This window comes from Phyllobates terribilis, unplaced genomic scaffold (genome assembly GCF_046119375.1).
Source record: "Phyllobates terribilis strain yellow unplaced genomic scaffold, ASM4611937v1 Scaffold_12__6_contigs__length_324123572, whole genome shotgun sequence".
Classification (NCBI taxonomy): Eukaryota; Metazoa; Chordata; class Amphibia; order Anura; family Dendrobatidae; genus Phyllobates; species Phyllobates terribilis.
In genome coordinates this window covers 157,022,151-157,036,132 of record NW_027362772.1, presented here as the reverse complement: position 1 = coordinate 157,036,132, position 13,982 = coordinate 157,022,151, and the positions used below count along the sequence as shown (strand labels likewise).

The 13,982-nt window shown below is 45.2% G+C and overlaps 1 protein-coding gene across 1 annotated transcript in view; it reads left to right on the top strand.

Moving 5' to 3' along the window:
- LIN7B (lin-7 homolog B, crumbs cell polarity complex component) overlaps window positions 1–8,088 on the top strand; it is a 109,659-nt gene extending 101,571 nt beyond the window's left edge. The window contains exon 6 of the mRNA XM_073656414.1: window positions 1,748–8,088. Coding sequence (XP_073512515.1) covers window positions 1,748–1,769 — 22 coding nt within the window. The 3' untranslated portion in view covers window positions 1,770–8,088. The remainder of the gene's footprint in view (window positions 1–1,747) is intronic.
- The last annotated feature ends 5,894 nt before the right edge of the window (window positions 8,089–13,982 follow it).

Here is a 13,982-nt window from a genome sequence, read left to right as displayed (position 1 = left end):
ATTGTCTCGGATAGAGGAGTTCAGTTCACTTCTCGCTTCTGGAGAGCCATGTGCAAGTTGCTGGATGTCACTTTGGACTTTTCTTCGGCCTATCATCCTCAGTCCAATGGTCAGGTGGAACGTATTAATCAGATCCTCACCAATTTTCTTTGGCACTTTGTCAACGCTCACCATAGTGATTGGGTAGAACTTCTGCCTTGGGCCAAGTTTTCTTATAACAACCATGTGAGTGAGTCCTCTGCTAAGTCCCCATTTTTTGTGGTTTGCGGTCAACACCCCCGAATTCCGTTTCCCGTCTCTTCTTCAGTGGACAATCCTGCCGCAGAGTCTCTCGTCAGTGACTTTTCGGTGATTTGAGAAGACACTAGATCTGCGCTTCTACAGTCCTCTGAGCGGATGAAGAGACACGATGATGAGATGTCTGGATCCGCCTCTTTTCCGTCCGGGAGACAAGGTCTGGCATTCCTCTAAGTATGTTCACCTCAAGATGCCTTCTTACAAGTTGGGTCCTCGATTCATTGGTCCATTCGAGATTCTGAGCCAAATTAATCCGGTGGCGTACAAGTTGAAACTTCCTGCCTCATTACGGATCCCCAACTCCTTCCGTGTATCACTTCTCAAGCCTGTTGTCCTCAATCCTTTCTCTGATGATCCGGGTACCGCTCCAGTTCCAGTCAGCACTGAGGACGTTTTTGAGGTAGAAAACATTCTGGCTACCAAGAGGGTAAGAGGAAAAACCTTTTTTCTTGTGGATTGGAAGGGGTTTGGTCCTGAGGAGAGGTCATGGGAGCCCAGGGAGAACATACATGCTCCTCTTCTTCTTGAAAAGTTTCTTGCGGGCTTGAAGAGGAGGGGGCATATAGGGAAGGGTACTGTAGCGTCGGGGTCTCTGCCTCCTGCCTGACAGAGACGCCGATCTACTCACCACCGCGGCTCGGATCCGGCGTTCCCTGCTCATCCCCCTGTCCTAATCGCAGCGTCTGACTGGAGTGCGCGCACCGCGCATAGATCCCCGGCCTCTGTACTTAGGGCACGCGCGCGCACTCCCTTCCTCTTAAGGGGGACGCGCGTGCCGTCCTAAAAGTACCCAGCCAATGGCTGGAGGACTGCCCCTACTTAAGGCACCTCCTCCATAATGGAGGTGCCTGTGCAAAGTTGTTGTTTGTGTGCTAACACTCTCTCCAGCCCTCAGGTCCCAGTGCCCGCCTGTCTGTCTATCAGCCGTGCCAGCCTGTCTATCAGCCGTGCCCGCCAGCCTATCAGCTGTGCCCGCCTGCCTGTCTATCAGCCGTGCCCGCCTGCTTGTCTACCCACATCACCTGCCTGTCTACCAGCCGTGCTCATCAGCTGTGCCTGTCTGCTTCGGCCTTCAGTCCCATGTGAGTCGCCTGCTCTCACACGAGGTCGGTCCCAGAGTGGCACCTGGTTCACCTTCCCGGTCCCTCCTTGGTTCACGGAGTTGACTAAGCCGCCGTGTGGCCAGGGTCGGTCCGGGTAGGCACTTAGTTACGCCCCTCTGGTCCCTCCCTGTATCACAGCACAGAGGTTCCTCCACCCGGATCCGTAACACTCACTATGAAAAACAGCTTAAAACAAAAATGTCACTCACTGAGGTATCAGGTTACTACAGTTTTTTGCTTTTGTTTAGATAACACTTGTAAACTTTTAGGCTCCCAATAGTTTTATTTTTATATATATTATGTTTTTTTTCCTTCTTACTGACCATCTTCTGTTTTTTTCCTTCCAGGTCTCTCGAGTCTCGAGGATAATAATATCTTGTCATATACATTCCACCAAAATCCTGAGCTCCGGACCCTCCACTATGTATCTATTGGCACAAGTCATGTCTGATCTGTGTATAGTATTTATTTCAGTTGTGTTTGTACGAGATGGTGTGCGGAGGATGTTGTGAGCAGGTTTTGGGTGAAAACAGAATATTTTGAAGGTTTTTGATTTTTAGCAATTTTTTGAAACGAGTAAAGGGAAGAACACTTGTGAAACTATTTTCTTGGCAAAACTATAACAGGCACAGTTTATTGGAAGGGGGCTAGCCATATACATGAGATAGCTGTCCACTGAACCTATGTTTGGCACATGGTTTTCTTTCGTGACTCCTCCATACACATCAGCACTAAGTGCTCATGTGTTTTCAATGGGGAGAGAAGAGAAAGCCACTGCCAGACTCATTTGGCATCGAATTACCATCCCTGAAAACAAAATTATCGGGGTTTTGAAATCCAAAATGCCCGATCCTGCTCTTCCTATGATGTCAGGGGAGAGTCAGGAGGCCCGAAATTTAATTTAATGTGTGTGGATACCTTAAGGGGTTTGTCCACCATTTCGGCTAATGTTTTTTATTATTATTTAAATCCATGTATTTGGGTCTAAAAATAATTTTTGCAATTGGGTTTTATTAAAAATTTTGCACCGTTTGGCTTTTACAGGCTCTTTGTTTCTCCACACTTTCAACTTTGATGTGGTAATAAATCAGCTGAAAGGAGCTAAAAAACAAACATAATAAAGTTAGAAACTCTCCCATTGGACCGTCAGAATGAGCTCACTGACGGGATAACTCAATCTGCAGCCAGCAATAGACAGAGGCTATAGAGGGCAAATGGTGCAAACATTTGGAAAACTGTAGGCAAAAATATATGCATTTAAGTAAAAATAAAAATAGTCACCAAAGGTGGACAACCCATGTAAGAGGGGATTATAGTCTAGACTTTGGTGGGCCCATTGGGGTACACATCGTGATTAGGATCTCTGTTTCTCATAGCCACTTCCTTAATATTAAAAATATATATGTAATACATAATTGAAAAAGTTGAAAAGTAATGAACAACGATCTTACAATAGTTTGCAATTGCTTGTCTTAGAGGAAGGGAGGAAAATACCTTTTGGGTTACCTTTTGTGGGTGAAGCTTATCATTGAGTCATCCAACAAGGCGCAGATCACATACAGGCTTTTGATGACTTGTCCTACACTTCTAGTCCATTTGGCCATTGAGCCTTATGTATCAAAATACATTTAAAGAGTAACCGTTGTTTGATTTTTTTTTTCCCTAAATCAATAGTACACATGAAAATAAGAAACTTTGTAATATATCTTATCAGAGAAATCCACTTCTTTCTCCTCCTGGACTGCACTTTCATTCTCAAAATTCTTAATTCACTGGTAAAATGTGCCTTTAGTGTGTACAGATTTTCCCATGACCGTTGGTGCTCATAAAGTTCTATGGAAAACTTGCAGCTCCTCCCACCTCCATAGAATTTTAAAAGCACCAACTCAGTATTGGTAAAAACTATCTTTGCTGGATACAGATTTTACAGAATTGAGAATGAAAGATCAGTTCAGGAGGAGAAAAAAGCAGATTTGTCAGATAAGATATAATACACAGTTTCTTATTTTTATATGTACTATTGATTTATAAAAGGAAAAAAATAAAAAATGAAATGAAGGTTACCCTTTAGATATCCTGTTACTTGCCTTTTCCTCCTTACACCCTCTCTTTAAAACATCCTCAATCTGCCTTGTGTAAAAAAGTAACTAAAAACTGGGAGGAGGGGGATGCTGCTGCAGTATGTCTCCTGGAATGTTGCTGTGAGAGGGGAGGAGGAGCAGCGTCATAACACACAGCACAGCTCTTACATCACATCAGTAAGAGACGACCCCAAAAATAGTACACCCGCTTTAAAACTGGTTCCTCATTAGCGTGCACCATTTATAGTGAATAATAAATGGGGGTATGTCTGAGACCCCTATTAACATATTAGTTATTGTTGAAAGCGATTGGAATTAATCACGTGGCCCTCGCGCTCGACAGGGGATACGACGTAGTCTGTTTATCTGCTGATTAGTAAAATAGGCCTGACTACACTGTAACGCCTTTTTTTTTATCCTTTTATCCTTTTGCCTTTTTATTCTTGAAAATAATCAGCAATCTGCTGCTTGTAGGTCCACGGTTTTATTTTTCTAATGTAAAATTCTAAATTCTCTAAATTCCGCATGAAAATACAGATTTATAAATCTCCTATAGAATTTAAAAATACTGTCTGTCTGCAGCCACCACTAGGGGGAGCTCACTGAATACAGATTTATAAATCTTCTATTGAAATTGAATTCCAAAATAAGTCTATATGCTCTGTGCTGTCTCAAGTGGCTGCAGATATAATAATAATATTATTATTAATAGAGTCATTTTACTTATTTTATGGAAATTATTTTTTTATTATTATGGAAACTATCAGCAATCTAATGTTTGCAGATCCATTAGCCCTACATCATAGCCCTACACTCATTAATTGATAAGGTCCAGGGCTTTATTTTTCTAATGCAACACACATTACCTGGGTTTCATATTAAAGTACTGTCTGCCTGCAGACACCACTAGAGGGAACTCACAGCATACAGATTTATAAATGGTCAAGTCTATATGCACTGTGCTCCCCCTAGTGGCCACAGAAATGACAATAATTTTACTCTGCTTTTTATTCTTTTTTTTTCTACTCTGTGCAATGCAACATTTTTTTAATTCTTGTAAACCTTCCTATTTGCAGGTCCTAATTCATATTCCTGCACTCATTATCTGTGCATAAATTAAAATATTTAAATGTCAATTTGCTAAAAAAACACCAGATGCAGTCTGATACATTCAACTATTTAGATGTCCGTTTGTGGAAAAACACAAGATCCAGTCCTGGGGCATCAGCTAGCCTGCTTACTGATTGTTTCCTCACAGCAATAGATTTTTCTACAGCGTAAAATATTGCGCAAAAAAAGAAAAAAAAGTCAAATCATCAGGTTTTGAAGATAGAATTCAGAGATGTCAGATCGTATTTCTGCCTATATTACTCCAAGATAAAATTTTACATAATTATTTATGCTATAATTATATTTTTTTGTGTATATTTTCTTTTTAGATAAAGATTTTATGATAAAATTAAGGCATGGACTGTATACTCCAAACCACATATACTACAGACTGCCACTAAAGGAGCTTGTATTCTTTTGAGAAGCACAGGGGAATTTGGTTTCCTGCCCCTGCCCTTCTCTAAATTGCTCTGTCTTTTAAAGGGAATCTCTCAGCATATTTTTACTATGTAATCTGAGAGCAGCATGACGTAGGGGCAGATACCCTGATTCCAGCGATGTATCACTTACTGGGCTGCTTAGTGCAGTTTTGATAGAATCCCTGTTTTCTCTGCTGGAGATCTCGGAATTCTGAGCTGTGTATAACCCCGCCCACACTCCTGATTGGCAGTTTGCTGACAGTGAACACAGGAAACTGCCAATCAGTGTTGGAGGCGGGGTTACATAGATTAGCTGGACTGCCTGACACGTGACACCTAGTCCTGTAGAGATAATCTCCTGCTGATAAAACACTGATTTGTATTAAAACTACAGCAAGCAGCCCAGTGAGTGAAACATCCCTGGAATCAGGATCTCTGCCCCTACATTATTCTTCTCTCAGATTAAATAGTAAAAACCTGCTGACAGATTCCCTTTAAATGGAAGTGATTTTAGTTGGGTATAAATTTTGCCCGGTTCTCTAAAATGAAAAGCTCGGCTTCAGATTAATCTCCCACAATAAAGTAAGTGAACCCTGCACTTTATCTTACAGTACATTAGGAAGTTGGGTTTATGGCATCCATACATTTTAATCAGTGTCGAGCACTGGTGGTCATGTTGGATGTGTCTTCTGCGCTTAGCTAATACACGAGGGTTCCCCGGTGGTGGATTTCAGCCCTTTCTTCCTCTTTCAACGTGACCTAATTGGGCATTTGATAAAGGGTTTTGCGTTGCATACAAAAAGATGGAAAGAAAATTGTCCACCTTTGGGGACAAGTTTATTTATTTGTACTTAAATATATATTTGGGGTCAAAAGTAATTTTTGCAATTTGGTTTCATTAAAAATCTTACACCATTTCTTTGTTTCCCCGCCATATTCAACTTCGATGTGGTCTGTGGTCACAAATCAGCTGAGCGGAACTTAGAAAGAGACAGATAATAGAAATACAAACTCCCTATCAGACCTTCACAACAAGCTCACTGACAGATTCTCACTTAGCTCATTCTGCAGCCAGCAATAGACAGTGCAATACAGCAGCTATAGAATTCAAACAATGCAAAACTTTTAATGAAATCCAATAGCAAAACTGATTTTTAGCCCCAAGTACATGCATTTTAGTGAAAACCGAAATCAGTCCGAAAGTTCATGTGACCAGGGAATATTGGAAATAGCTGATGGATAACTGCTCCAGACAAATGCTCTATGCACTGTTAGGTTTGGGCTGTGTTCACATCTGATTGGCACTGGGTTCACCTCAACGGATGGCTTCAACAAAACATTAAATCTAGTAGTTTTGTCTTTGGTTAAGTTGGATGACAAATGTCTTTTGTAGTAGTGAATAGTTTCTTGTATGCTGCATAGTGTAAATTTTTTAAAAATTCCATTATCTACTATGCTTAAAGGGAATCTGTCATCATAAAATAAAGCTCAATCGAATAAATGGCGCTATAATAATAAATAATAATAATAATAATAAAATGACTGTTCAAATCAAGCACAGACAGATGCTCAGTGCACATTCCCACCTACTTGTTTTCCATCGATCTCAGCCCTCTCTTCCTTGATTGACGGCTCTGTCTGAGATAGGCTGGAAGGCGCATTTAACAGTTAGTCTTCAACAACTTGTGCTTGGTTTGAACAGTCATTTTGTGCTGACAGACTCTCTTTAATCTTTGTATTGCAGTTGTGTCCATAAGTGAGAACCATGTGCTATAAAGGTCTTCAGTCTTCTCCCACCCAGTTTATTTCTGAGTACGATTATGGAGCTCCAATGGGAACCTTGTGTTGTCTTAGGTGACCCATGACCTTTGGTGGTTATCCTGGACTATTTCTTTTTTTTTCTCATGGGACTGAGAACTGACAGGCAGGTAGTTGACAACCAACTACCTGCCTGTTCCTGCCAGCACCAGCTCCAACCGTTCCAACAGGCGATTCTGCTGCTTCATGTCGACAGAGCTGCTGCTTCTCTTCTGCTCTGCTCTGTTGACAGGGCGTGACTGCCGACATCATGCTGATTGATAGCCGGCTCTCCGCAGTTAGGCAGTGGGGAGCTGAATGTCAATCAGCATGCTGTCGGCAGTCACTCCCTATCAAGAGAGCAGAGCGGAAGAGAAGCAGCTGCTCTGTCGACATGATGTCAGTGGAAGCGGCAGAGTTGCTGTTAGGATCGGTCGGTGACCGTTCTGTGCCAACAGGCAGAACGGGGAGATAGTTACCTGCCTGTTAGATCTTAGGCCCATAAGAAATAAGTAAAATAGTCCTGGATAACCCCCTTTACCTGTGAGAATAAAACTTAGAATCGAGTCCCACCCAACCTGTAGAAACCCCAAATGCATAGATCATGTTGAATTCATGAATTCATAAATTCTCTTCTACTTTCCCCCATTTCTTAACTGTCTCCGAGACTCCTTTTTGTAGGTTCTGGCCATGGAAACACCGAGCAGCACTAATCCCTTTTGCAGAATGGTTAAGGAGTTGGGAAATCTTTTTTTTTTTTCTTGGTTGAAGCTTCAAAAAAGATGGATGAAAGATCGGTAGTATTGGTGATGAGTGTGTATGTTGGTGACGTCTTGATGGATATCCTCATATCTAGGTGTGAACGGTCATTTTTGTAACTCATTTCCACTGTGAAACTTCCAAAGTGATGAGTGTTTATGTATCCAGTATGTGGACAGTGACGTAGACTGGACTTGTACACCCGTAGAAAGAGCACAACGTCTGACCTGTGTTTTTAATGTTCTTGTATACTGTCATACCCTCTCTCACCAATGTGGGCGCTGGAAATATATGTTTCGCAGGCAAAAGATCAAGACCGGGTTTTTCCTGCATCCATAATGGCAATGAACTGTGACCTTAGTGATGTCATTCTGGAACCTTTCTACTACCTGTAATTGTTGAGATTTTAGGAGAGACTGTTATATATAGCCCAGTCTCCGTGAACATTCGACCTATAGCAGATTATCCTGAATGCTGCTGTAATGTCTGTGTACTTGCAATAAAATTGTACTGTCGGTGGTATTGGCCGCTCTCTGGCTCTAATGATGGCGGTATGAGTACTGCCTGCCATTACATCAATGATATTATGGTATTATTTGCAAAAAGAACCTTCCATCTTTAATGGTAGTCTGGATGGATTTTCACATTTCCTACTGTTATGTCTCACCTTGTGACTTGGATCCTAGAAGCCCTTGGTCTGGATGAACTATTGCTATGCAGCACGGACAGATGGTGCTGGTGCAGCAGAACAGTCCGGTTGGAACAATGGAGGTAGATACGGCAAGACTGCAACTGGAGAAACCACAGGAACCAACTAAATACAGTCGCAGCAATTGGAGCAACAGCGTTGGACAGTGACTCAGCGATGAGGAACCAGAATAGCAGAACTGAGTGACACAGGTGGTTCTGAGACCAACAGGTCCAGTAGTACAGCAGAGTTAACACAGAGAAGTAGCAGAGCTGAGCTTGTTATAGAGTCCAAAGCAGCATGGGAACACAGGTTGGGTCAGCCAGTGATGTAGCAGAGCTGGGTTTGTCACAGAGTGCAAGCAAAAGAGGCCAATGGATTACATGGGTTATCCAGAGATATAGCGTAGATAGGTTTGTCCCAGAGTCCAGGCAGAACTGGCCAAATGTGTAACAGCGTTACCTAATGATATAGCAGAGCTGGGTTTGTCACAGAGTTCAAGCAGAGCTAGCCAGTGATGTAGCAGTTACCCAGCAATATTAAAGAGCTGGGTTAGTCACAGAGTCCAGGTAGAACTGTCCAGTAGTGAAGCAGGTTTCCCCAGCTATGTAACAGAGCTGAGTTTGTCTAGATATTCAAGATAGGGTAGAAAGGTAATCAATGGCACGGGCATCAACTAACTCAGTACTTGGGCAGCATGCCACCTCCTCAGCCGGACTATAAGAAATGGGAATGAGACCTGACGGGTGTGTGCCGAGTTGCCATTGTAACATAGCATGAAAAGCAGAAGTAATACCTACTACAGCAGGAAAACAATTTAGAGCCTCTTGTTTATGTTTTGTTCACACCTGTTTTATTTGATGTGTCATTTCTGGGATGTTTTTCAGGTTGATTTGATCTTCCCCTTGGAAAAGGTTCTCTTAATGCACAGTAACTTTCCCATGATGCTTCAGGCTTTGCAGAAGGGTTGGCGTATAATCCCACTTCACTTGCTTTACACTAATTCCTATATATGGGCTGAATACCAGAGACATAGAACTACAGTCTCCTGACGCACACTGTAGGGTCTCAGTGGGCCACTGCCTCCTGCTTGTGATAAGATTCTCCCTTTCAACTCTTACAAGCAGGAGGCAGGGGAGACTGTACGAAACTGGATCTTATAGGACACAATGGTAGAAAAAAATGTGCATGCCATTTGCATAAAGCAGATCATGAAGGAAACCTCTCCAATCTAGACACCATCCAATCAAATTGCTTCAGGAAAAACTCGTCAAAACCAATTCAGAAAACTCTTCAGGAAATAAAAAAACTCCCCCAAAAAGGAGAATTAGCAGATGTGGATTCTACTTGAAAACCTTAGCATTTTTGAACACCTTAAAAAAACCTCAGTGTGAACATAGCCTTAAACTTCTTTCTGTACCCTTAACATGTCGGATACAAAGGTTGTAGATTTGGAATTATTACCCTTGGGTGGGGACATGACTGTTGCACCCAACTACCCTTTGCTGAACATCAGTGGTGCTCTACTTATTCAGCGCTTACAATAGAAGATACACTGTAGCCGCCATAGATTTTCTTTCTCTTTCATAGAACAAAATAGTTGCTCTTTATCTGTACAGAGATACATTTTGACTTTCTAACACTGCAGACCTACTTTTATTGTTTAAAGGTATTTAATTATTGGGTACAAGGAGGTGAAAAAAAAATTGATTTTTATCTCTTGAACCGCCACCGTTTTTCCGTACTCGGCATTCTCTCCTCCACCGGCCTGCTGGGATTAAAATCCAGACGGCCTTTATTGTGAGTGCTGCAGCCCATCAGTGGCCTCTGATTAACCCTGAGTACAAAGTATCAGCCCTGGTCTGGAAGTTATCATTTTTATTTATTTATTTTACCTGTCTGGTACTATTAATAATAGGTTGTAAAATAATGGATAACCCCTTTAATATGGCGTTCTCATGGGCATAACTATAGTCGGTGCAAGGGTTGCAGTTGTACCTGGCACTGGATAGTTGGGGGCCACAAGCTTCAAGTTACACTACTGGGAGATCCCTTTATTCCACAGACAGGGGCAGTGGAAGGACCCTTTTAAATGACTCATCATATATCCGCTCCCACATTCATTTTCAGATTGGTTGCTGGCTCTAGAAACTCAAAAACTAAGAATATATTCACACTGAGTCTTTCTTTCACAAGTTTTTGTAGCAGAAACTGAGCAGAAACTCTCCATATCCTCAGTTTTTGCTCACTTTCACTCTAAAATCTCAACACAAAGACTGAGGGTACACGTACCCTAAGGCTATGTGCGCACATTGAGTATTTGGTTGCATAAATTTCTACGAGGTTTCTGCATCTCTTGGCAGCAAAAACGATGCAGAAAAAATGCACACTTTGATACATTTTTGCATGCGTTTTTGTACAGCAATGAATGCTTTTTTAGCTAAATAAAGATATTTGAAAAAAGAAATGTGGGACATCGCTTTAACCCTTGGATTACTATCTGACCTGGGGTGAGTATATTTGTTAATTTAAATGATTAATGAATGTGTCTTGTATTTCAAATAAAGTGTTTTATTCTCGGTGTGTGTGTTTATTTAACTCTTTACTTACAGGTTTAGTATTGAGGGTGTCTGGCTGACACCTCTTCACTAGTGTTGAGCAAGTATGTTCTATTAACCCTTTCGCCGAGTATGCTCGGGCCGAGCTCCGAGTAGTTACAGCTGCTCGGTGATGTGTTTGAATCGCTCCCGTGTGCATGATTTGCGACTGTTTAACAGTTTTATTACATGTGAGCAATGTCTATTTCTTACCCATTCCTCACATGTAATAAAACTGTCAAACAGTTGCAAATCATGCACACGGGAGTGATTCAACCATATCACCGAGCACGCTATAAATGCTCGGAGCTCGGCCCAAGCATACTCGGACAGAACATACTCGCTCAACCCTACTCTTCACTACTAAACCTAGGGCTTTGTGTCAGTGACACCTAATCCCATTCAGATATGAAGTGACATTTCTGGGGCAGCTGAGGGATGCTATTTTTATCCTAGGAAGGGGCCATTAGGCCAACATGTTCCCTGGCTATTAATAACAGCTCACAGCTGTTTAGCTAGCCACTACATCTCCATGATCAGGAACCAACAGTGCTTTTGGATGCTGCGTTCTAATGCCACACTTGTTTTGTCAGTACATGCAGATCCACCGCATGTAATGACATTTCAGTCGTTCAGAATCTGCAGCGGAGACTATTGTCTCTGCTACAGAAATTGACATGCTGCGGGTGAGTTTACGTAGCATCAAAAACAAGTACAGTGGGCATGGCATTTCTTATAAATTGTAACATCCCTGGCGGCATGCTTGCATAGTGCACCATCTCCCACTATGCAAGATCACAATCTTACCTTTCAGTCCAGCTTGCAAATCTTGCTCCTGTTCATATTGTGTGCATGCCTCTGTTCTGACTGCTTAGGGCGGCGGCCCGGTTACTTCCTGATTCTTGTAGCTGCTGTGGGCACACCCCTAATGCGTCCCCAGCCTATTGCTGTGGGTCACTGGATATTTAAGCCTCCTCCCAGAAGAAGGTGCCTGAGCAACTCTTTCCTTCAGAGGGCTCCTTGCCTCTGATGTGCCAGGTCCCGTTCTGTTTCTTGCCTGTCCGCCAACCTTGGGGCTGTATTCCCAGGCCTGTCTGAACTATCTCCTAGCCTGTTTGTCCGCCTCTCTGGGGGCCGTATACCCAGACTCGCTCCTGTATCTTGTTGCAGTGTCAGTTCCTGTCTGAACACTCTCCTAGCCTGTTTGTCCGCCTCTCTGGGGGCTTTATACCCAGACTCGCTCCTGTATCTTGTTGCAGTGTCAGTTCCTGTCTGAACACTCTCCTAGCCTGTTAGTCTCTGTGTCCGTACCTTCCCTTTTCCTGCAGTCTCTGAACCTGCACCTAACTCCTACTCGATGTCTCTGTTGTGAGTTTAGAGTCCACTCGCTACTTCATTGCAAGTACCTTGTGTGTATCCGGTTCTGCTTGTCCCTTCCAGTCTGTTCAGTGTGAACAGAGCCCTGTCCTCTCTGCTCTGCCTTGCTCACCGCTCCGGCGGTTTCGCTCTGCTCTGCCTTGCTCACCACTCCGGCGGTTCCTCTCTGCTCAGCCTTGCTCATCGCTCCGGTTGTTTCTTCCTGCTCTGCCTTGCTCACCGCTCCGGCGGTTTCTTCCTGCTCTGCCTTGCTCACCGCTCCGGCGGTTTCTTCCTGCTCTGCCTTGCTCACCGCTCCAGCGGTTCCTTCCTGCTCTGCCTTGCTCACCGCTCCGGCGGTTCCTTCCTGCTCTGCCTTGCTCACCGCTCCGGCGGTTCCTTCCTGCTCTGCCTTGCTCACCGCTCCGGCGGTTTCTTCCTGCTCTGCCTTGCTCACCGCTCCGGCGGTTTCTTCCTGCTCTGCCTTGCTCACCGCTCCAGCGGTTCCTTCCTGCTCTGCCTTGCTCACCGCTCCGGCGGTTCCTTCCTGCTCTGCCTTGCTCACCGCTCCGGCGGTTCCTTCCTGCTCTGCCTTGCTCACCGCTCCGGCGGTTCCTTCCTGTTCTGCCTTGCTCACCGCTCCGGCTGTTCCTCTCTGCTCTGCCTTGCTCACCGCTCCGGCGGTTCCTCTCTGCTCTGCCTTGCTCACCGCTCCGGCGGTTCCTCTCTGTTCTGCCTTGCTCACCGCTCCGGCTGTTCCTCTCTGCTCTGCCTTGCTCACCGCTCCGCCGGTTCCTCTCTGCTCTGCCTTGCTCACCGCTCCGCCGGTTCCTCTCTGCTCTGCCTTGCTCACCGCTCCGGCGGTTCCTCTCTGCCTTGCTCACCGCTCCGGCGGTTCCTCTCTGTTCTGCCTTGCTCACCGCTCCGGCTGTTCCTCTCTGCTCTGCCTTGCTCACCGCTCCGCCGGTTCCTCTCTGCTCTGCCTTGCTCACCGCTCCGCCGGTTCCTCTCTGCTCTGCCTTGCTCACCGCTCCGGCGGTTCCTCTCTGCCTTGCTCACCGCTCCGGCGGTTCCTCTCTGTTCTGCCTTGCTCACCGCTCCGGCGGTTCCTCTCTGTTCTGCCTTGCTCACCGCTCCGGCGGTTTCTTCCTGCTCTGCCTTGCTCACCGCTCCGGTGGTTTCTTCCTGCTCTGCCTTGCTCACCGCTCCAGCGGTTCCTTCCTGCTCTGCCTTGCTCACCGCTCCGGCGGTTACTTCCTGCTCTGCCTTGCTCACCGCTCCGGCGGTTCCTTCCTGCTCTGCCTTGCTCACCGCTCTGGCGGTTCCTTCCTGCTCTGCCTTTCTCACTGCTTCGGCGGTTCCTTCCTGCTCTGCCTTGCTCACCGCTCCGGCGGTTCCACTCTGCTCTGCCTTGCTCACCGCTCCGGCGGTTCCTCTCTGTTCTGCCTTGCTCACCGCTCCGGCTGTTCCTCTCTGCTCTGCCTTGCTCACCGCTCCGGCGTTTCCTCTCTGCTCTGCCTTGCTCACCGCTCCGGCGGTTCCTCTCTGTTCTGCCTTGCTCACCGCTCCGGCTGTTCCTCTCTGCTCTGCCTTGCTCACCGCTCCGCCGGTTCCTCTCTGCTCTGCCTTGCTCATCGCTCCGGCGGTTCCTCTCTGCTCTGCCTTGCTCACCGCTCCGGCGGTTCCTCTCTGCCTTGCTCACTGCTCCGGCGGTTCCTCTCTGTTCTGCCTTGCTCTCCGCTCCGGCGGTTCCTCTCTGTTCTGCCTTGCTCACC